Source organism: Apis laboriosa, unplaced genomic scaffold (genome assembly GCF_014066325.1).
Source record: "Apis laboriosa isolate Shangri-la unplaced genomic scaffold, ASM1406632v1 scaffold9_cov152, whole genome shotgun sequence".
NCBI lineage: Eukaryota > Metazoa > Arthropoda > Insecta > Hymenoptera > Apidae > Apis > Apis laboriosa.
In genome coordinates, this window is record NW_025224966.1 from 3135529 (window position 1) to 3162029 (window position 26501).

A 26501-nucleotide genomic window follows, 5' to 3' on the forward strand; every position below is an offset into this window, starting at 1 on the left:
GGTTATTATATTTTAATCAATTTAAATTTTTATTTTATAGTTCTATTAAAATAGAATTTAATTTTTAAATTTTAAATTTATAGTAATATTTTTTTTTATTAATATTATAATTCATTAGAATTTTAATTCTTGTTACTATTATATTTTGTTAAATTGTTATATTTTTATATCTTTTTTTTGTATTAATTTTTTCAAATAATCGACTTTTTTTTTAAATTATGAAGTTGAAATGTTTCGAATTGTATTACAGATTTCTTTTATATTCTCCTACATGATGACAGTCTTTTTTTTGAGCTACAATGATAACACCATTCTTCCTATCTATAAAGGTAAGTCACATCATATTTTTACTTCTCTATTCTCTATTTCAATCAATTCATATAACGAAAAATCCGTATTGATATGAATGACTAATTGTCATCAATATTTAAAATCAAATAAAAAATCAGGATATATTTGTACATATATATATATATATAGTATTAATATTTATAAAAATTAAGTCATGTTAAAAAAAAAAAGATCGTTATATTTTATGTGCTTTATTTCATAGGTATAATATAGAACAACATGTATATACACCTTTTATTAATTGTTTTTATCATAAAATTGTTTTTAAATTGTTTTAAAAAGTTAGTTTATATTGCAAAGCAGTTATTTCACATAGTATAATTTATAGATTCTCCCCATCTATATAAAAAAGTTAGCTTGGTCAGGTTAAAAGCTACTTATCACGATATTTCGAGAATTGAGGCTATTAGCTGCCCGAGGGATAAAGATGACAAGGTGTTCTCGAGTCACGTAGATAGTAGCATAAGTTAAGGTCACTATTATGCAAGATATCATTTAAAATATAAAATTGTTTTTTGAATTTTTTAAATACTCACATATAAAATGTTTCTAAACATGACAAAATGATAGTAATAATGATACATAATTATATCGGTTAATCAATAATTAATTCGATATAAACGATAATAGTTCAGTAATAAAATAAATTGATAAATTAATTCGATTGATAATATAGAAAAGCAAATAATAAAAATTGTAAGATTTTTCTACTAATGTTAATATGCTGAATTCTGAAGTACAGATTTGTATCTAGATTTTAGATAGAGAGAAGTGTCCTTAATGACGCCAGATGCTGCAGCACATTAACTCTTAAATCTCGGTTATATCATGAACAAAAACATTTGTTCGCAGCAACTTTAATAATTCTCGAAAAACTTTGAAACAAATACTGTTAACTAAAAATTACAATTACATTTTTTCTAATACAATTTATAATTGATAAAAATTATAACTTCGGTTGATTTGATAAAATATTCGTAATTTGGAAATATTTACAAATTTTGACATTCACATGCAAATTTAGTACAAATTATAAAAATGAGTTATAATTATTATAATAATTATTGATAAAAAAAATGAAATTTTCTTTCTTGATAGTTACGAAAATTTAAAAGACTAACTTTTAAATTAAAAACTCGTCGCATTTCGAGTAATTATAAAACTTTCTGAAAATTTTTACATTACAATTATTAAGTTATTATTTTTATATCTGCATTTGAATTTTTTTGGTAATGAAATATAATTTTTCAATTTCATATATATTCGAAAAGTATATTTTTTTCATGGAAATATATTTGTAAAAATCTAGAAAAAAAAATGATTGTAAACTGACCTCCCTTCTATTTTTATCTAAAAATATTTTAAAAAAACGGTCCCCTTTTGAGAGTGAAAAATCGGTAGTAGTTAATCCATTGAGGATCATAAGTTTTAAGGGAAAAAGAACATTACTCGGTGAAAGGATCTCTACAGTCGATCATCAATCTTCTCCACAATCGCCAACATTTACAGTATTCTTCTACTGATATAGCATGAATCCTCGCATCCACCATTTTACACTTTGTTGAAAAATAATATTACACTAGTACCATATAACCAAAACAAATAAACAAATAAATAAATTATCATCGAATATACATTATAAATTAAACGTAAAAAAAAAAATTAATACAATCTAAACAAAAAACAGACTCTATTCTACATCAATTCTATATCATATTGTTATTATATATATCGTAAATTTTCTTTACTCGATACGATTGTTTTCAAACTATTAAACCGAAGCAACGATTCTCAATAGAGAAATGTTCTCAATAGAGAAATAGCTATCGATACGATACATTTTCGATTCATCGATGTTAGATATCTGACAAAGTCGTTCAATGGTCACACGCCGGATGGAATGGAACGGTTGCAATGTCACTACAATAACATTTGACGCAATGCGAGGGATCCGAGTGTCGAGTATCGAACCATACAAGTGGAGCGAACTTTGCCCTTCGATCTTGCCTTTCCAAAAAAAAAAAAAGAAAAAAAAAGAAGAAAAAAGAAAAAAGAAAAAAAACGAAAAAGAAGAAGAATAAGCGGAAAATATCGGAAGGATATATAAGGTTATCGGAATGGGTGTTTTCGTGGCTCATCCTGCGATGAAAAGTCGATCGGTCGAGAGAAGAGGATCAACACCTCTTTTCGAAACGTAGCGGCCCATCCCTAGGAGGCGAAGCTCGATCAGCGCCTGCGCCCCGCTAAATGCCACTATAAGAATCTGACCGGCGCTCGTAGGGACTCAGTCCACCCCGTGGTATACCGGTGTCGTGTCCCCCGTTTCGTTGCATCTTCCTACTCTGGGAACCCCTTTCGTGGACCAGGAGACGTTGTCGCTATGTTGTTTTTCGTACATCAGTGACAAAGAACGAACGATAAGGCGAGCGACTGAGTGGGTCAACGAGAGAGAAAGAGAGCAGGAAAAAGAGAGAGAGAGAGAGAGAGAGAGAGAGAGTAAAAAGTAACAGAGAGGGCGGAGGGTGGATGACAGAGAGGGAGAGAGCGAGCGAGCAAGGATAGAAGGATAGAGAGAGAGAGAGAGAGAGAGAGAGTGTGTTCACACTCCCTCGCGCGCGCGATACAGAAGGAAAAAAGAGTGGAGTGCGAGAAAGTGCAGAGATTCGTAGAAAGAAAAAAAAAGAGAAAGAAAGAGAAAGAGTGATAAGAGCGCGTAACAGAGAGAAAAAAAAGGTTTCCTTTCTCTCCAGTTTTCCGTGAACCTGATAGACAGGACAGCATCCCGTCAACGTCAGCAGCGACGTCGGCATCCTGGACTATCAACGTACGTTCACATCGAAAGAAACGTCCATATTTCCTTAGTAGATGCCTCAGTGTTATTTTTCCTTCTTCTTGTTTCCGCCTTTGTAGCGATTATCGCCATCAGCTTCCCTCGGCTTCGCCAGAAATACCATCCTTCCGGAATTTCGTACGTAACCATGCGACGGATCGGTCTGTTGCGATGGAAAATCCTGTATGCAACGCAACACGCGTATCACGCTTGTACTACGCTTTTTAACGTTTTCTCCAATGGGTTCCAACGGGGACGGAGAGGAAAAGAGAGGAAGAGTTTTCCACCCTCTTTCCGTAAATCTCTTTAACCAACGAAAATTTCCCGTTTCCCGTAAAATTGTTTCGTATTCATAGAGTAGTGATGCATGTTGATTCGTGTTAGGCTTTCTACGTTTTCGTTGACCCTTTCAACGAGCTTTGTAATACAACATCGTAAGATTGATACCCATTGCCATTGAAAATATTACGGTATTTTAATCAATCGAAGTCTGATCGAATATTCGCTTTGAAATGTTCTTTAACTTACGAACAGAACTTTTCGCTTTAAAGATTATTCGCTTCGGTTTTCTGTTAATTAATTCCAAGAGTATGAACATCGTTCACCACTTTAAAAAAAATTTCAATTTTCGACTCTTTCATAAACGTGCCATTCACCTCGATTAATTTCCAAAGTAAAAATTCGCCTTTCGACTACATTTGCGAAAGAGAATAATAAGCGCAAATTGTACCGCTTCCTCGTCGACAAAGATTTCTTTAATGAAAAAGCAAAGTAATGCAGCGGTCTGTATTGAACGATAATTACTAACTGTTACTGAAAAGCATCTCGCGAAGAGGGTATTATACATTTTCAAAAACCACAAAGATGCTGGAGAAGTATATTTGAACACGGAAGAAATGTTTCCATTTTATTTTTAAATCTTTCTGTATATTTATTCTTTCCTATACCAACTCAAACTACTTTCAATTTTTAAAAATAAAAGATAGGAAACAATCTTGTTTATTTTTAAATCGTACTTTACTTAAAATTTCTAAACACTTCTATTCTATTTGTGCACTATATTGATGAGGGGAAAAATTTAATTTCTCGTAATTTACAAACAAATTGCGTAAATTGTTTTCTAAACAAAGCTCGATAGATGATATCAATTACGATCAGAACTTCGACTCGTATTCACTTCTGATTAATAGTAAATTTTGCAACAATTTGTAATTGAAATTCCATTATATCCACTCCGTGAACTTTAATATAAGTGAACGATCAGTAGTTACGAATTGTCTATTTCCACCAAATTTCATTTTCAACTTTAGAAATAAAAATTGATCGTCGATATGTCAAATACTTATTCCTCAACATTCGATAATATTTTCCACTTTTCCACTCGCTTAAGATGGAAATAAAACCATAAAGACACCGATCGTGCCGATCATTTCTTATTATTCGAAAATAATTATCTCCTAATCGTTGAACATGAACATGAATGGTAAATTTTAATTTACAACGAACACATTTTCTTTTGTAGTAATAGAATCAATAGTCACGATTGCAAGTTGAAAAGTGCGATTCGATGTAAGACCTATTTTCAATAGACAAATCCGCCTGTGTGAAAGTGAATCGAATCGTGCAAATTTAAATCACGCGAGACAGAAGGGAAAAAAAAAAAAAAAGAAAAAAAAAACACACTAAAAAAAGAAATTTCGATCAACTTCATCCGCTTGTAATACGTGTCTGAACTAAAACTAAATACGTGTACTGCTAGGGGCAGCCTGTAATCTGTAATCAATTAATACGATTCGCAGTTAATAATTCGCAATTAACCGAGATTTTCCAACGAGAATTCGTTAAAACTCGTTATTTCGGGGTATTGATATTTTTTTTTATTTTTTATACGACTATTATAAGATTATTAAGAAATGCAATCAATATTCGATGCAGAAAATTAAACGACCGATGAAATTGCGGTGGGGCAGAATTTGTATTTATCATTAGATGATGGATCGCCGTTTCAATCTCCTGTAACTGATATCGCGATTGATCAATTTATCAATAACTGTGACTAACGTCAATGCAAAGTTCAGCCAATATTTGTCCATAGCACATAGTTTTACCTGAGAAATGCGTTTCGGGTATTATACGTGCAAACTTGAAGAGAGAACGTCTAAACATTATGCCAATGCTGAAAAGTTCGAGCATCGATCTACATATGCAATGTCTTATCGTACAATGTTGCTACTTTTGTACTTGGTACATTATAAACGTGATATATTATGTCGTATAGATACAGATATATAGATTCTTTATTATATATAAATAAACAATGGATAACAGTCTTGAAATTTCTTCATTCGGAATAAAATATAGCGATAAAAAAGAAAAAAATATTGCCAAATACCAGTGTCTCGAACAATTGACACGGAAATCATTGATGCAATGTACTGTCATTTATATGGAAAATACTTTGACAATATATTTGTCTCGTATCCGCGTTTCATTCGATTCGAGAAAATTGCTTAATTTTCGTTCGTGTGTTTCACGCATGAAAGTTCCGTGCGTTCGACGCAACGTTGCAAAGATTCGTCATTTCTCATTACTTCCGAATTGGTTGTAGCACATAGCTCCGATTATTTCTCGCTTCGTGTCTCCCGACGATCTTTTTATCTTTTTCCAGCACGCAATATATTTTTTGTGTTCTCCAAAGAAAGACATCAAGTGGATTTATATCGACCAGACGACTCGTTCAAGGAATTAGTTGACCATGTTGTACCCATCAATTCTAGAGAACATTCTATCGATAGTACCTTTTACCGCACGTGATTTCAGTTTCATTTTGTATCGTAGATGAAATATCTTTATTATGTATTATTTTAGATACATATATATATATTTATATATATTTATTATACATATATAATATGTTCAATTTATCGTGATATTGATCTGTAGATAGGAAAAATTTCAATTTTCATTGGTTTCATATGATTTTCGACCTTGAGAATGAATTTACTTCGAATCAACATATCTATCGTTTGTACAAATGTACGTATACGTGGTGCACATCGGTACACCACATTGCATTGTTCGTTATCAAACGATCAAATTAAGTGAAATAACAATTGGACGCCGTCCAATATCTAAACCATTGCATATAAATCTTTTGCAATTCTTCTGTAATTATTTTTATTTAATCGATAAAAATATCTAACGTATATAACTAAATTAAATCTTTCGGCAATGATTATATATTTTATTTTAATCATATATATCAACTATTATATTTGTTTTCTTCTATCAAATATTTAGTTACTTTGTTGAGGCGTATAAACAAGAAACAGAATGATATTTTGCGATGGTGGAATTTAAACTTTAAAAGAAAAATAAAAGGATTTATAAGTCAGGATGCATAGATTGGAAATCATTGATTTAATACATTCATTTATTTACTTTTTATCTTACCTTAACAGTCTGATTATTACATATACATAAACAATAAATTACAATGTTGTAATTTAATATCGTACATTGTATAAAAATATTTTTAAATATTGTTGGCGCATACAAACGTGAAAATATTTACCTTTGGATCACACTGGCGACGAGACGTACGTAATATAAATATCTATCTTACTTGATACCAGAAGATGTCAGTGAAAGCAATCGATAACATTTATCCCACTTTCGGTTAAACGTGACTTCTTTTTGAAGCAACTAGTTTTGCCTATCTGAAAAAGCGCATTCCTTTGTGCAAAAGTAAAGACTCCAATACATCTTAAAATAAATTGAATTCAATTAGTATCAATTTTTAAAGTTCCAATTAAAGTCCTTCGTGAAAATTGAATATTTTACATTAAATTTGTAAAGTTTTTTTTTTAAATTGTTATTGTAAAGAAATATCGAAAAGCATTTAGTAAAATTTTAATAGTTCGTAGTTTGAAATATTTTTGGCAAACATTTAGGATGTTAAATTCTAGAAAAAAAAAAAAATCCGTACTAGATTCAAATCATTAACCTCTTTACATAAATTTTCGAAAAATCTCGAGATTCAATCTTCTTTCTTTGAATACAAACAAGTGAATTATCGTTATTATGTATATATATATATATGCTAAATAATTCGATGGATGATGATTAATTAAATAAGTTCGATTTAAAAATATATAGGGCCACGTATAATATACGAAATTGTATATTAAGATATGTTTCGTGTTATTGAGCTACCACTTCTAGCGTTCACCAGACCATAGAAGATGAAATTATTGGAGGAAGTTATCTGGCAAATAATGAATGATCGATCCAGTTTATCTTGCTACTACATAATATTTAGGTAAATATTAAGATAAATATTCAACTTCAACTTGAATATTTGTGTCAAAATTTTCCAATCTCTTATTATCATTAACTGAAAAATGATTGGTTGGAAAATAATTACAAATATCGAAAAAATTCAAATTCGTCGAAAACAAATAAGCGAAGGAAATGAGGATAGTTTATAAACTTTTTTTTTTTTTTATATTGAAATAAAATGTTAACTTGGTCGATAAATATTGAATCATTTTTAATAGACATCGCATTACGTTTCAGAGATTACAGAATTTTTTTTTTTTTTTCTTATTTGTCGATAGTACTCGATGTTTTAATTCATAAAATGCAGATTCTTTTCAAATAACGAAGAATTATGTAACAACTATTTGCGCAAAGATCAATGCAGATTCGTCATGAAATTAGTCAATTAAAACTTAACTTTGAATTCTGATATTGGCCTTTGATCTGTATCTTAATAGCGCTATGTATAACCGTTCATGACTGAACAATGCCCTATACGTAATATATTCCAGTAAATGCTAAATCTGTCGGAATCGTCGTATATGTAAATGGTAATTTACTTGTTGAGGTATTGTCAATGTCCAGTTTAATTTATAAAAAGAAATATGATTTTTTTCGAATAATAATATATCCTTTTATATATATCCTATTATATCCTATTATATATATAATTTTCGAATAATAATATTGATGATTCTTTCTTTTTTTTTTAAACGCCGTTCTTTGTTCTCTTCTTTCAAAATTTTTCGATATAAATAAATTACAACTTAAACGATAAATTATTAGACTGTTTAAACACTCGATTATTAGATTTTCATTTGTTTCATTCGTATCCCACATTTCATGCTTCTATTAACCCAATTAATATTTTGTTTTCAATTTTATAATAGTAGATAAAATTTCTCAGTTTTGTAAAAATCAGGTTGAACTTTTATGAAATTTTTACACGTTCTCTGTGGAATGTACAATGAACTATCATCACGTTACTACATTGAAACATTGATTCGCGGTAAAATTAACAATGCGATTTGAATTATTCTACAGTACATTAAAGGAATGATATGAATCTTAATTTGAACAGGACTATTCAATGCGTGGCCTAATTGGAGCAATAGCAGAAGTGAAATAATGTCCAATCATATGATATTGTCAATTCGTAAATAACGATTGTACAGATTTCGCTTGTCCATATTGATCGATATATTAGGTGTATACAATGCCATTATATTGAATTTGCATAATAATAATGAAACTTGATCCCAAAATTTTGAAAATTTCCTCATCGATTCGTTCATTTATTCATTTACGATTTATTATTATTATTATTTGTATTCTCTTCTTTATCCTCAAAACATTTCGTATAATTATAAATCTAGGATAATAGATCGAAATACTTTGAACACGTAACCATAATAGATTATTAATATAACAGAGAGATATCGAAAGTTGTTAGAAATTGCAGAATGATTTGTATTATATTTACCAACATTTATTATAACGAATTTTATTATAGATATAAAATAAATCGAGCAGAGAATTTCATTGTACTCCATTTAATTCTATTTTCAAGACCGCAGCAGAATCTAAATGCACGTCAGGGTTCGACTCGCTTAGGTGGCTGAAAGTAAAGCGATTATAAAAGCTATGCTAATTGGAATTGACTTTTGTTGGCGAAGGAGAGGTTTTAAAGGTTTTAAAGATTCTCTATCAATTATATATTCAGGCAAAAAAAAGATGGCGGTGGATAAATTTCATTTCTCATATGCAAAATTCTTATTTGAAAAAATTATTTTTCTCGAAATTGTTCATAATTTTTTCGCGTAAATTAAAAAATTGTATTATTGAATATCGAGGCTTGAAAAATGAATATAAAACTTATCGTCATTCACGTGTACTTGAGTTTATTTAGAAGAAAAATTAATATTTTTATTCTCATCGCTTAAATTACTCTATTTTTAATATTTGTATTCTTGGTCAAGGAACTATTTTACTTTACAAAGAGCACTACGTATAAATAGAATGGTATGTGTACTACGTATAGCATACGTAAGTGTACTCCAGGCATGACTTCTTTATTGTTAAAGACATTCTTTCGCTATATTACGAAAGGTAATTACCTCTTGAATCGGTTGAATTAATCTTGAAACTTTAACTTTACGAGGTTCTATGCGAGGTTCTCGACATTTGCCAAATCATATTCCTTTCTTCGCGATATTCGAATCGACTTCTTCTATCATAGGCGAAATAAAAATTCAAATAATTCAAAAATTCACGCTATGTTAAGTTGGACGATAACGATTGTGTTTTATGTGTAATCCGTAATAATTTTACAACACGTTAGGCGAATTGGTTACATTTAATTTCGATTACCCAGAATAAATGGAAAAACATAAAGTAAAGAATAGTTTGCAATATATCAAGAAAACTTTTATAATTATGAATACACACAATCCGAATAGAAGTTCCGAATAGAAGTTTACCATGCAAATTTCCATTTTGAAATGACACAGATTTCAAAGTTTATTACATGGCAATTTCATTATCTCGACTTCTTAAACAATTATACGTGACACTTGTTTAAACTAGAACCACTTAATCCTTTATTCACCGCAGCATGATTATCATCAAGAATTGCAAGCACAAGTTGAAAGAACAAACATTTTTTTATCGTATTGAGACAAAATTCGCTAAATTTACACCAAAGATAATTATTAAGCAATACAGTAAAAGGAAGAACATTATCTGTCTTTTTGATTGGAATCCATTTATGCACGATATAAATATAAATGCAAAAAGTAGCTTCAAAAAGATTATTGTATATGTAGATCTATGAATTATCAATCAAATAATAACATATATTTCTGCAAAAATGTGAAAAAAATACGGAATGAATATTTATTTCTTTTTCATAATTTCATTTCAAATAAAAAATCCTCAATTCTAATGTTAACTTAAATTTTATTAGAGCATACTCGCAAATAAGCCTGTTAACATATCGAATGTAAACGAGAGAATTGGTTCTCGAATACGTTAATATCAAATTGTAACATTATTACTAACAAAAGTTATTCGATATATGCAAACTCAAATCCACGATATTCATTCATAATACAGTCGTGTTAGTAATGAATTGCTACTGAGTGTCGACCTATCTTACTACATACATTAAATACATTTAATTACATAAATCAATTTGAAAATCCTCTCTTTGATTTTCCTAAAACATGATATATAGTCATCTTGAGAAACAAAAATTTTTGAAAATTCGTAATTTTTTCAGAACAATAATCGATGAATTTAATCCATCGAAAAGTTAAGTGATTCGTTCAACTTCGATATACAATAATCACAAAAGCAATCGAGTTTTTTTTTGAAACTTGAACGAATAATCGAACTATATTTCGATATTCGAGGCATTCGACTCGGTTTGATTGTTCTGCGATTTCATTGATTTAAGTTCGAGGCTCCCGGTTTACCACAGAATTGGGTAACGAGAAAATGCTCTCTCTCTCTCTCAACTTTAACTATGTTTCGTATCGGAATAACTTTCTGATTACTTTAATTAATTCTTCTTTTTCGTGGACTATTTTAATCCTGGAAACAGATTGATTTCTTTCCTCCAAATTTTTAAGTGCCAACATCTGATGGAATAGTCGAGTACTTACCTCTTCGTAGACGATATATTCAATCAATATATTTTCTAATGAATCGAACGAACCATTCGATCGTTCCATTCGTTACTTTTTTATAGAGAAAGAAAGAGAGAGAGAGAGAGAAAGAGAAAGAGAGAGAGAGAGAGAGAGAGAGAGAGAGAGAGAGAGAGAGAGAGAGAGAGAGAGTCCATTGACTCGAATCTCAGAGTTAACATCGTCTATAATCAGCCAGTTGTCTCGGAGAACAGCCACAGAGACCCTCTCGAATCTTCACTTAAAATCACTTCACTTCTAAAAGGGCGAGCAGAAGAGTGGAGCAGAGTCGCGACATCTTTTGAAACTTTTGACTAGTTAGTAGTAGTAGTCTTTAAGGAATCAAATAACTTTAAAGGGATAACTTTGAAGTAAAAAAGTCGACACCCGATGCGGGAAATAAGGCTAATTAAGAAAGATTGTTTAATCAGTTCGATATTCAATCATTGGTCCCATTATCAGTTAATCAGAAGTTCAAATCAGAAGATTCAGAAGTCTGTGCGAGTTTAAAAGATCTTAGATCTTCTAGAAAAATGAAGTCAGAGTCGAATCTTAATCGATATTTAGTTTAATTCTTCTTCCTCGCCTACGTCGTAACGACTAAAATCTGAATTAACAGAGATAAATAATAAATATATTAATAGAGATAAATAATGCAACAAGGGATATTCGAATTCGAATACTTGGCTTTTCACTTGATTGAATATAAGTATTCGAAATAATTGGGCCTTCGAGCTCATTTTCGAAGTACACTCGACACGCTTAAAGTATGATTATGCCTCGAGAGTTTAAGACGATACAAGACAGCTTTAAGTTAAGATAACTAGCTTAAGTTGTTCTAAGATCACTTGAACAAGAAGATTACAAGATCATTGATCGAGAAATAAAAAAAAAAAAAACAACGCGAACAACGTTTCTAATTGGACTTTTTATATTTTTCTTAATTTTTCTTTCGAACTTTTAAACTTTAATATAACGTTAATCGATCACATGATATGTCCTCATAAGAGTCATTACGTCACAATCTAATCGGGTGATCTTTTAAAAAAATACTTTTAAACAGATATGTTTTGCCTCGTTTTGTTTCGGTTTAATCTTCGCATCAGTTGTTCTCCAATTTTTACATGTACGAGATAACGTATCTCATTAATATTCTATTTAAACGAGTGGAAAAGATCTCAAAGACACTGTGCATTACAAAATTTATCTAAATTCTATCTAAAATCATGCGAATGAAAAATTCGAATAATTAAAGAAACATTTGAATCAAAAGCTTATGTTTTTTTTTTTCAAGATAAAATTAACGAGAATCGTTGCTTTCACAGAGATGACGCGATCGATGGGTATTCGAATAATTGATATTATAAAAACGAAACATATGTAAGAAATATAAATGAAAATAACGATGAAAAATAATCAGAATATTAAATTAAAATATTTCTGCTTTCTCCATATTAATCGTATTTTATATTGGATATCGTATAATTATTGTTTCACATGTATCTACATTTTGTTTTTTTTTTATCATTCAAAATTTTTCTCCAACTTCACTTCCACTTGGAATAAATGTATCATAGCCCAGTTATCAGAATTGTTTTTCATTTATGAATCGTCTAATCAGATGTAATGAAATCTAATTGTAACTACCAACTTCATTCATGAAAAGATACCATATCGATTATCTATATCTAGTCCATAACAAAAGTCGAACAATTGCAACAAACAATTGTTTCAACTTTTCATGTTGTAACAGATTGGAAGTTGAAGTTGAAGTAGATTGGAAATATGAACAATGCGTTCGTATCTTTTATTCATACGATATAATGCCGGTGAACAAATTTTTTAAAAGCAGGTGAATAAATATTTTATTATATGTGTTAATATATGTTCTTTTTTTTCTTTTTTTTTTTTTTTTAATAAAACGATTTTGATATGCACGAAGAGAAAGTGAAAAACTCAATTTTTATTAGATGTTCGATTGATTCAATCCTCTATGTCTTTGTAATTTTTGAAATCAATTTCTCGTGCATTTTCGATTAATTCTTTTTTGGTAGGAGTAATTTTTTTTTCGTGTCACGACACTCGTCCCAATTAATTTTTACTGCATAGTAATGAAATTACATTCCTGTTTTTATGGAGGACAGTTTAAAGTCCATTTCATATACACCTTTTTTTCATAAATATTATTATATATTATTACACATTACATAATATTTTATTACACGTTGCTATCTTCGAATCTGATTCGTTTCAATCATGAAAGATTTATTTTCTCTTTATATTTTTATTACCATTGCCACTTTTTATTTTCTGAATTGCAATTCATTTATCTCGCATTGTAAAATAAATTGATACATTAAAGTTGAGAGCGAAATAAATTTCAGTTTGGGAAGAAGGCAAATACAACGATCTTTAAAAAAAATTTTATTTAATAAAAAATATATATAATTATTGAAAATGATCTTGAAAACAAGGGAGAAAATATGTAAAAATTCGTATTGAAAGTTCTTCTTTTGTGACAAAAATAATTTCGATTCAACCAATAAATGATTGAAATAATTGTTCACGAAATTTAAAGTTCATGCATTGGATGAATCTCTTTGTACAATACATATCTGGACTAGCAGATTTCTTAATTAACGTTGACCTGCGCATAAACGATCCCGACTTTGATTGACAGGCGAGGATATAGAATATCGACACTATTGACCATCGAAAATCTTTGATTTTTTTCAGTTTGAACATTTATCTATTTATTTAATTTTTAGTAAAAATCTTTATGTACTTATATAAAGTCAAATAAGTGTATAAATCAATATTCAAAACTTTAGATTTTTTTAAATTATAGATTCCATTATACATAGTAAAATAGCAAATAATGTAAAAATAAAAATTATTATAAAACGAAGTTATAGTGATAAAATATTTGGAGAGATATGTTTTTTAATATTCAGAACGTATCGCATAATATTTCGAAATTTTGACAAATTTTACCTTGAATCTGAATGTTGATTTTGGTCTATTCTCATTGGCTCGAGTTATGGATTTTGAATGGACGAAGAGAATCATCCCCAAAGTGGTGAGATTAGGAAGCACGATCATCCAGAACGAGGATAGTTTGTTTTGTATAGTTATAGAGTGTGCGGTTATGGAGCCTTTATATATAAGGTTTGGATCTATTTTCTGGGTACATACGAGACATTGCGGATAGTAGAGGCAACAAAGGCGTGTCTCGAGGAAAACGTGTCTTAAATATTTCCCTCTTTCACGAGAATTCAATAATTATTTTTCGAACTCGATTATTTCTCCATCCTATTTTAAATTTTGCTTTTAAAATTTTAATATTTATTTCGTTCAAATGCACTCGTGAAATGTACATATTTTAGGATATATGCAAAGTAAAGAATATCTGTGAGGAAAGGAAATGATTAATATAATTTCTGAAACGAATAGCTTCGCTGCTTCTGGAATCTCAAGTGAGAGGATCAAAAGGACTTAAAGGACATGGCTTGTTACCAGTTACCCAAAGTTTTTCAAAAGGAGGGATATTTTCTGTATTGGAAAAACTATGAAGGCAGAGCATCTTTTAACGATGCAGAACAAAATTGATTTTAAAGTTTCAGTTAAACGATAATTCTGAGACTTGCCGCAACCGGGAGCTGAAATTTAAATATTCAAATTTAATGTTTGTTATGTTATATATCGTATCCGTAATCCGTTTCATGCGTTTTTAAAATGCGTGTTATATATATTTTCGAAAATAATCACGTTTCGTGTATCAGTAACGGAATGAGAACCATCAAATGAATGGAAAGGAAGAGTTGAATTTATAGATGGACACAGCATAAAATTTCTTAATACCTTATTTATGAACCTTGTAAACATAACATCGATCATTTTTCTCCTCCTTTCTTCCTCCGTTTCAACATCTAAATTGTTTGTAATTTTTACGACTTAAATGTGATCACTGGAGAGTAAGAGTGGTAGTTTCACGTCCATACTTGTTCACTTGTATTAATACCCGGTGCTTTTGCAAGTGCCTTATTTTAAGAAAAATTCTAGATTTCTCTCTTAAAAATAGCGCGCCTTTCTTCCTTAGGAGAAAATTATCGCTCGACGTTAACGTCAAGGTTTTTTTTTTCTTTCTTCCTTCAATGGAAGATATAAACCCCGAAGAGAAGGACTTTTATCTTTGGATATATTCGGAGTGACCGCAGGTACTCTGAATACCGAGGAAACATCAAGCTATTCGTCAAATTTAAGAAAAAGATTTTCCCTCTGTTCTTTTTATGTACTTTTCCACTCGATTCTCATTGTGTAAAAATAGTTTTATGGAGTAAAAGCCAACTTTTTACCTGGTTGAATAGAATATCCATTATGCCTGGACATTCAAGATTTTCGATTACGATATTCAGATGATTTTTGATCCTATTGATTCCTCTTAACTAATTAATTTTTTTTTTTTTGAAATACGCAAAATGCAGAAAATTGTTAGACAGAGAATTCTTGTTATTAAGTTATTAAGATAAATCAATAGGCAAAAATGACAAATTGCAATGGTATAATTGTATTATCCGGGCAATTTTCAACTTATCAATCTATTATTAGCAGAACCGCATCTTTTTATTCGTTCTTCGTCGTGTAATTCTTATTGTAATGCTTTATTACGGAAACAGTATTGACATCCTCTTTCACGAGGATTATTTTCGTTTCGACAGAAACGCCTTTTCTTTGCTCTACTGCCAGCCGGAATCAATAGAGGTGTCGATAAGTGAAACAAGTGAAAAATGAAATGCCAATCTGGCCGAATTTTCATGCACTAGACACGTTAATTAAAATATGATCCTACTTAAGGTCCAAACATATCTGTAACAATTTATAACATCTGTACAATCTTAATGATATGTAAAAATTATAGAGATTGTTACGAGTGAAATTAATTTTTTTTCACTCTGTAAAATAAAATATAAATATATAAAAACAATACTTAAAAATTTATTTTCTGATTTAAATTATTACGTAAAAGATAAATTCAATAAAGTTTTATTTCACGTGAAAATGTTGTAATTGTTGTATTTAACAATGATAGTATAAGAATAATAAAATATGCAGACATTTTATATGAAAGATACAAATATTGTAGAAAGAAAAAAATAGATTCAAAAAGAACGTTGAAAAATTGAAAGGTTATTCTGCATCTAAAATTAACCCTTTGAGGGCAAAAAATATACTTAAAAGATGTTTCAAATATTGCTCATGAAACAATGTCAAAATATTCAATAGACTAAAACTGAAAGAAGACGTATCCGTACAACTATTTTAATAAAAAAATTAATAAAAAAAATTTATAATAAAAATATCTGATAACAACGAGCTAGTTTTTTTCATAGAATATTCTAACGAGTTGTCTCGTCAGGAAAATTTTGGTACACCCTGTACATGCCTTTGTAACGTTTATCAACAAAAAGCTCAGATATCCATTAATATGTACGAAAAGTGTATGTATATACATAGATATGTATGCGTCTAGAAAATATATCTCACTCTATATTGATTGAATTCACGTTGTGCTCAACATCTCCTCCTTTTTAACAATTCAATTCACGAAAGAAATTTTTTACATTTATAAAGAATAAACGATAACTCGGGGAATTTTTTAAAATCTTATTGTACGAGTATATTGAAACAAGAGAAGGATCTATTTTTTTTTTTTTTATAGCTAATATTAAAATGCCATTTGTAAAAAATAAATACATTTCTATAAGTTCACGATCGATTATTTATTTTTTTATATATAGATCGTTTTATCCACACGATCATACGCATACGTGTTTGAATTTTTCCACCATGAACCATTTCTCTTGACATTTGTGTTGCACGTATATGGATTTTTCTATTGACATTCGTATATACGAAATTGGCGGATGTCCTGGTACACGTAGACTTTTTCATATTCGTACTGACATTCGGCACGGTACGATGAAATTTTCCATGAACATTTGCACGAAGTTAAATTTGCAACGTGTAGACTTATGCTCCCGAGTAAACGTTAATGTCTATTTTCACAAGGATGGTTGTGAACACAATCTTTGTTTCGAAAAATATTTTCCCCTCTCTTAAGAAATAACGTATTCGGTTATTAACTCTTATTAACAACATTCCTTCGATTTAATTTCATCGATTTAAATTCGTTAAAGGTGAAAAAAAGTTTCGAAAACGAATTATTTAAGGAACATTTAATTTCTACGATATTTAACGCTTAATTTTCTTAACTTAATTCTTAAACCTAAATTTTCCAGGGTATATTATGGTTGTACGGTTTCCACCTTGGGTGGCTAACTGTCGATCTTCATCCTCTTCAATATGGTTTTTCCAGTAATTAACGGTACCTCGGCAACGAGGGTGGTGGTTCATGTATCGAGGTCGTTGATTCTACGGGAAAGATATAACACGGCAATTGCTATTGAACAAGCGACGACACGAGATACTAATTAGTTATTAAGTTCCTTCAGATTCTCATATTTCCTTACAATATTGCGCCATTTTCTTTCTATTTTTCAATAAATAAAAATCAAATTTTTATTTATTTCTATTAATAAAAAACTTGTATTAATATAAATAAAGTATTAAAAATTATATATTGAAATATATAAAATACGAATATAAAAAAACGAAATACGAATTAATATAAATTTAAACGAAATTCAATTCGCCTCGTATAATTTATTCAAATAAATACAGAAGAAGAAAAAAAGAAGGCAGGCACAAATTAAACCTCGATGAATTGTAGTGTAGATGATTAAAGGAACTAAAAGTAAAATATAATAGTAACAGATCGTAATTTGTACTTTCATAAAGGACGTTCGACGATCGATAACTCATTACGAGACTTCCTTTAAGATTTGTGATAAATGTACGAAATATAATATTTTAATATCGATATTTATTTCACGTCTACTTTTTGTGCACGTTTTTAAGATTCGTTTTGATACTTTTTAAGTATCGTATTTGTTCGATACGTTCGCTCATAATGAAGAAAAATATTCATTATTGCTCGAAACTATTTATAAATCATCTATCATATCTTCTATGAAACGAAGAAAATAAAACGAAACGGGATATAACTGATATAAAATTTTCTATCTTTACCAAACTGAAACACTTTTCATTTCATTTTATGAAAATTAGAGCATAAAAATAAAACGATATATCTAGATTGTAAATTGATAAATCGAAGTTTTAATTACTTGGAACAAATAAGAAAATTTTTTGCCCGTCGATAGGTAAATGAAAAATGATTACCTCGATGAATTGGCTCGATAATTAAACATAAAGATGGTTTCATTTTAACGAGAAAGTTTACCGGTGAAATTTTCCTTTAAGAAAAACAGAATATTTAATAAAAATTAGCGATGTGTTATTATACAAAGTGATTATAGTTAAGATATAAACACACGTTATAAGCGTGTTATCACGTTAATACGTAAAAAAGAAAATTACTCGTAATGTGAAAACTTGAGTGAAGTTTTTTTAGTTGCAGGTTTTTTTTAAGCAAAAAATTAATAAGAAAAGTTTGAACAAAAAATGTTATAGTTGACAAGTTGTCCGTTACTTTTTTCTTTTTTTTTTTTTTACGTTATTGTAAAAATAAAGAAGATTCATATTTTGCATAATTTTATTCAATATAACCTTACTTTACATCAAGCGTTATCCAAGCATGAGCTCGAGTGCCCTCTGGGCCTCTTGTATCACAGAAGCCATGAGACGTTAAAGAAGTAGCCATGATATCAACGTTTCGTTGATAACTGCAAGTTATTAGCATTGAAAAAAACATTTAAATTAATTTTTGTAAATTTTATTCCTTGTTATCGTAATTTCTCTGTTATTATAATTTATTACGAATTAATGATGTCTTGAAAAAAAAAAAGTTGTACCGTGAAAAACAAAGTACGTGATAATAAATTAATCTGTATAATGCAGTTAATAAAGTGCTATCTGGATAACTTATACCAATATCGAATAGGCAAATATTTACTTCACGTATGAACGAATTAAAGGAAAGGAACTCGATATCTCTGTTAAAATATCTTTTCTCAGAAACGATGTTCTGTTAAGATAACGTTTATTTTTATGTATTTTATAATTAAAGAAATTGAAATCTTTTTGGGACTTACAATTAATAGAAAAGAAAGATACTTAAATCTTTAAAAAATGCAATATTTATAAACAATTAGACAAATTGAAAAAATTCTAAACTTACGAAATAAATTCTTTATATTATACGAAGATTATACAGAGGATTTTGCAAATTTAAAATTGAAATAAAAATGATTATTTTTTTTATCTTATCTCTAAGAATTATAAAAAATAATAATAAATAAAATTATAAAAAATTTGACAACCACATTTCAAAAGTACATTTACAAAACAAAAAACATATAATAATTAACGTTTCAGTAACGTTTAAAAATTTTGTTTCGACAGATACTAGATTTTTCTGATTTAATCTGGAAGATTAAAGGGCACATTTTTCGTTATTGGAAAACAGTCACGCAATTTTGATATTTACGTTTTATCCCATTATAAATATTCATTCCGTAACAGTTACAGTAATAGTTTTCTGATGTCATAGGCTACATTCCTACCTACAACCTGCTTTCGAAATTTTGCTTGTTGTGCGATTTGTGACATGAAAAACATCTACTGTAACTCGTAAATTTCAACTTATTAATTCTTTTATGCTTGTTAATTGCTTGTTAAATTAGTACTAGACAACTTCGAATGCGGAGAATGGTATTACGTTAGTCTCAACACGTATTTTGCACAACTAACTTTGATTCAAACTACTTAACGATTCAAAACACTTAAACGATCTTGGATCGATCTTCAAGTGAGCTTAATTTTAAACAAGCTTTAAAATAATTTTATTCCTCCATCGTGACAAATGGTATCCATCATTCATTTTGACTTTCAAGCGACCTTCAAATTATTCTTTAACCTTCAAATCAAATATCATACCAATGATCAAATATCCTTGAAAAAATCTCTGATGAATGATCTTGCTTCGTCGATCGATTCGTTATAATTAAACGAATAAATGATATGGGAAAATAGGATAAAATTTATATTAAAAAAATAATTTTTTCTCCTCGAGAACACTAGTGATAAATTTCGCTAAAATAAATATCGTATTTCATTGTGTCGAACAGAAATACGATGTAAAGAAAATACATTGGTTGCAGTACCAGAATAAAGGCGTTGACAGTCTAATATCGTTTTTTTAGACACCATGCGGCGAATTCTTTTCATTTGAAAAATTGATAACGCGATCGAGCGCGAAATTACGGATAGAATTTTTCCTTTACTCGAAATTACGATAGAATTTTCCTTATACGCGGAAATTTCTATCAAGAGTTCGATTCGTAGAAATGATTGATAAATGAAAGAGTTTTCCAAGTTGAGATTGCACCGCATACGCCGAATTATAAATTACGAATGATTTAAAGAGTTATATAAACGATGGATTATAAAATTATTAATTATTAATTTCGTTATAGTTATTAACGTGGGCTTTCTAAATTATCCATGGATCTTCATAAAGATAAAAAATTTTCGCTACAATATCACGTAAGGCAAGCTCAACTCAAAATATTTGCATAAATAATGATAGTTTTGCAGCGATTTGCATAAGGATAACATGTTTCCACGTAGAAATTTGTAAATTTTCTATTGTAATACAGAATCAGAAAAATTACACGAAGTATGTTTTTAGAGATGCTTGTCTCGATCACGTTTGCGCACAAATGATTTATTAGCAATAACTTAATAATACAACAATTTATTTCTATTATAATACATGTTTTATATTTATATTACTTTTGATCGAGATATAATTATAAAAAATGTAAATATAAATTATATATCATTTTTCAACAACTTTTCTCTAAATAATTGATATACCGGATTTCATTTAGCTGAACTTCATTTAGAATATCAAAACATCAACTTTTGCAAGCGAATAAAAGAAATTTTTTTTAATCCTCTTCTGTTAATTCGTTGTTCTTTAATCTTATCTTCTCACAAAGGAATGAACATTTTTAGCAAGATAATTTAAATCACTTTCTATTTAGTTAACAGTAAAAGCTTGACTATGTAAAAGCTAAATTAAAACTAAAATCAAATCTTTAAAATCTTTTAAAATACGAAAGACTTAATTGAAATTTAAGAATACTAGAATACTTTTTCATTTTAATAAAATTAATTATTTCATGGAAATACATATCATGTAATTATAAATAATATTATAAAAATTATATGTATCTACATTAAATAAATTAAATAAATAATTAAATAAAATAATAACACGCAAATATCAAAAGTTCTTGATTTTTCATAAATATATGCAACGTGAAAATTAAAAATTACGAATTTCCACGATTTTTATCTAATTTAATAACAAAACATATTCATGATTTCATAATATTTATAATATTTGATAACATAGCATTATTCTTAAAAATTAAGAAAAATTTGCATGAGATACATGTAATGGTAGAATTACAAAGAAATGATATGATTAATCATATTTTCTATCGATGTTACTTTCTACAATGTTTATTTCGAAATTTGTTCCCTATTTTTCACATTTGAAAGCAATGACCGTCGCAGTCAGTAAATTTCTCAAACAAACTTCGTTGCCTCTAGCAAAAGTTATTTTAGTTTAGATACCAGTTCTAAGAATAGAAATCTAGGAACTTTATTTGGATGTTACATCGAATATTTACGATTTAATTTTAAACTTGTTCCTACATTCCATCTTAAAATTATTATTTATCCATACACCATTTATTATTTTAAAAAATAATAAGAAATATGTACAAGACATCCACACTATTATATCTTATTCTTCTGATAAATGACAAAAATGCGGCAAAATGGAAAATCCTTTCGTTATTTTTTTTATAATCAAGATAATAGTGTATCTAAATTCTTTTACGTTCGAAATATTTTTCGGGAAAGGAAGATGATCTTTAATTTCCTAATGGAATTCTGCACGTTTTATCATATACAAACCTTCCAATATTCCTCCACTTTACGGTATCAAGACAAATTCACCTATGTATATACGATGTAACGATTTTAAGAGAGATACGAGGTCAGGAATGAAAGAAATAGTTTGGATATTTCGTATTGTATCGAATGGAGTACATATGTCCCATTGATAAGACTACGAGGAACGTTCAACGTGACTTTCATGTGCAATGGCGTATTTTTCAATTCTCTGTGAATTACATACATTTTTCGTAGCATTTTTCGTAGCAGATGAAATACCGATGCGTACACGTTGAATTTACATCTGTGAACCGTGACACGTAAATGATGTCATTAATAGTGTTGCACAAGTTATTTTGCACAAATAGTATTTTCCTTTTCTTGTTTTATTTAAAAAAATAGTTTGTTTTAATTCAATTTATTATAATGTTTTTTAAAATTGAATTATCGAAAATTAATTAATTAATTAAGATACTTCAATACTTTTGTCAATAAATTATATTCTTGGAATTTTTTTTTATTTACATTATCAAGTAAATATCAACAAATTATTTCGTTCCATTCGAATATTTCATTGCTCAAGGATAAATACAAAATACTTTTAATGAATTATAAATTTATTTATATTCCAAATATTAATTATTTTTCTCGCACAACGAAAGATGCGTTGCAGAATTGTATTCATGTTCTATGTAATACGTGTTAAAATCATTCGTGTAGACAATGCAACGCTATGCTTGTTGAATTGTTGGAAAAATGTTCTCAAAGGATGACACATTTTTACAAACATTTGCACACATACTAACCGTATGTATTTAGATTATCGATCAAATGTTATTATTTAGTATTCTACAATCAAATCTAATATTTAGTCTTTGTAAATATAATCCTTAATTAATTCTCATAAATGTTTTAATCCGATTTCTGCTTCAATGATTATATTCCACGATTATATTCCACGAACAAATTAAATCCAATTGAGCAATCAGTTCTTTTTATATCGGAGAGGTGCCATTTCCTGTTATAATTGTACAATTTTGAAGATCAATATCATGAACTGAACCATAATACGAATAAATAATTGGATGATTGGTTTTTCCATTCAACATGATACAAAGAACATTTCATACAATAAATTTTTTCTCGGTCACGATAATTAATTGTAATCATAAATAAGTAACAACAAGCATGTAGAAATTAATGTAACAAATTACGTTACGTTACCCTTTATCCAAATTTATTTCGACTTCCGTTTCTAATGCCGTTTAAAAGTCGATATTTAATTTATCGAAAATAAAGAGATTATTAACAAGAGATTAATAACAAGATTAATATATTAAAGTATATAATGAAAATATCATAGATTTATCGTTTGACTAGTAAATAAAATTTTTATATTGAAAGAATAGAGAATAAAGAACACATTGGAGAGAGAAACGGATGAAGTAGATAAAGCGAGTACTAAATCAATACTTTTGTGTGGAGTTGGGAACAAAAATCCTGTCAGCTACATTGTTCCAGCTTTTGTCAAAAATGATCTCGTAGGGATCTGTGATACGCGAAATAAACAATAATTTTTTATTCTATTCTACATTTATTTGACTTTATGAAACTTTTGCATTTGTAAATATTTCGTTTCAAACGAAATTTTAATTAAAGTTAAATTAGTTAAATTCTCTTGATTCTCCTATCAAACAATAAGAAACAATTTTCATTCGAAACATTAACTTCGTGTAAAGTTTTATCATTTTACGAATAGAAACATGCATCATCATTCATTTCAATTCATCTTTTTGTGCACTCTTTATATATGTGTTTCATCACGATAATCCTGACTAACGATAATCCTGATACATATTCTTCAAGCACATATGTACATGTGTTACATTAGTCTAAAGAGTTGAAGAAATGTCCGTTTTTAATCCACAGTTCCACAAATTCCTCATAAAACTGTTAAAAAAAAATGTCAAAATTTTGTAAACTCTTATTAACTATATGTTAATAAAATGCGTGATGGGACGGTAAAAGGAAATAATTTTTCAATTTTACTTTTTCAGATATTAGAAAGCAATTTAAGCTTTCGCGAACACGATGAGTGTGGCGAAAATTTTAACATGGATTTCGTGTTCTCTCGTTGTATGCGAGTGCCACATTCGGAAGGGGCGCGATGAAGATGGCTCGAAGCTTATACGTATCAATGGTGACGTTATTCTCGGTGGAATCTTTCCTATGCACGAACAGGTATATTTCCATCGTACTCTCTATCAAATAGTCCCAAATTGATTTATGAAAGCAAAATTCCATTACATTCCCGGCTTCATTGTGTCATTAAATTTCATTACTAACTTCGACTAAGCCACTTACCAAATTCAACTAACTTCGATAACTGCCTAATAGCTTCATTTCTCGGGCATAAGTTTCATAAGAATCGAAAGTTTCGTTCGATATAAAAATTTTAAATAATCATTGATTATAAATTATACTCTACTTTGTGTTTATATCCTGTATTGTCCTGCATTATGTGTCGTTATATTCGCATTATCGAAATCAGAGAATTGTATCGTCATGGAAGAAAATTGAGGATTTTCAAAGAAGAGAAATATTTATAAGAATTTTGTAAATATTTCAAAAGAAAAGAAAACATTGTACAATATCATTGAAAAAGAAAACGGAAATATTTTGTAATACACATTAATATTTTCATAAAACTACACTTCAGAGTTAAATCTTTTTCATTTTGTGCATTTATTCATTTAATTAATTCATTTCTTTGCAAACAAATATTCTGAAATATGTCTAAAATGATAATACACGTGTTTAAATATCTTTTAGGTTTAAAATATTGAATGATAGCTGAGAAATATTAAGAAATAGAAGAAAGAATGTAAATATTCTCCTCAAATAAATTATCCTCATTAATTATTTCAACAAATTATCGAATCGTTATAATCACTTAAAAAATAATAATAATAGTAATAATCATGCGAAACGTTCTTTTTCCTTTCCTTTTCTTTTTTCTCTTTTTCTTTTTTTCTTTTTTTGTCCTCTTATGTATAATCAGAAATGTTGCGCTCCACTTTCTTTCTCACTTCTAACTTATTGATAGAAGTGGCATGTTTCGCACAAGCTCCAGGGAATTGAAAATACATATTTTTCTTTTTCTTTTTAACTTAATCTTTATGTAAATGCATCGAGTCACATAGTATTATCGATTGTTCGATTTACGTAGTATTTTTATTTCAAAATCAAATTAAAAACTTTTATATTTTCGATTATCGAATAATCTAGTCGAGATCCGATCAATCCTCTTATTTAACCTTTTTAATTAATCTAGAACGTGAACGTGGTTTCCACCGGAAGGCAATTAATTATTCGGTGCAAGTATGTATTAACGCTGACATATATGCATATGCGGCTTTCAAGAGCGAATTACTCGCCTCTGCTCTTGCTTTTAGACAGTTTAATGTCCAAGATCTATGCTACGTATATCCTTTAAAAGTAGCGTGAAGACAAACTGTCTGGATTTACAGTTAGGCGATCACGAGAGTGAGTCATGAGGTTAATTCTTGTTTAAATGGCAATTGGCCTGTTGCTAAAAGTTGAATTGTTGAAAATTAAAATTATTTAATGCCTTAATCGCGAAATATTTGAAATTAAAAGACGCATTTAATCGTCGCATAAATATGTAACTTAAATTTTCTTCTTGTATTAAGCAATAAACCAAATAGAATCAATTTTGATTCTTTTATGCATTAAATTTCTTTCGATGGACAATCCATTGCGAGAAAATGGAAATTGACTTCTACAGAACTTGAAGAAACGAATATTTGTTTTTGATAAGTCAAAATGGTATCTGTGAAAAAAAAAGAAATATCATATAATTCTATTGTTAAAAATAATATGATTATATTATTCTAGAAGATAAAATAATAAAGGAGAATGTAAGAGTAATTTGGTTCAGTTTTCTACAAATTAGCTTTAATGGTTGAATCTATGTTACATCTGAACTAACGAAAACTTTCCAACTGTTCCTTTCACTGTTTAACAAAACTTTGCCAATTTGTTGGACTCATCCACCGTGCATTCTCTTTTAAAGATAAACGCAGACAGCTAATTGTTTACGAGATACATGTTAACAGTTAAATAGTAAATTGAAATTAAGTCATACTATGCACTTTAAAATGATACTAATCGTTTAAAGAATATGATTTAATGATTATTGATTAACAATTTATCGAGATGTTCCATTTCATTCAATGTTT

General features: G+C 28.9%; 1 protein-coding gene across 4 annotated transcripts in view; it reads left to right on the forward strand.

The window, feature by feature from the left end:
- Positions 1 to 260: 260 nt before the first annotated feature.
- The window catches only part of LOC122719834 (metabotropic glutamate receptor 7-like), a 38769-nt gene continuing 12528 nt past the window's right edge, over positions 261 to 26501 (forward strand). For 3 of the 4 annotated variants that reach the window (XM_043946035.1, XM_043946037.1, XM_043946040.1), the window contains exons 1-2: positions 261 to 329; positions 24297 to 24480. In XM_043946035.1, coding sequence (XP_043801970.1) covers positions 24331 to 24480 — 150 coding nt within the window. In that variant the 5' untranslated portion in view covers positions 261 to 329; positions 24297 to 24330. Of the gene's footprint in view, positions 330 to 2668; positions 3176 to 24296; positions 24481 to 26501 lie in introns of those variants that run through there. The other variant, XM_043946036.1, reaches the window with a different exon arrangement.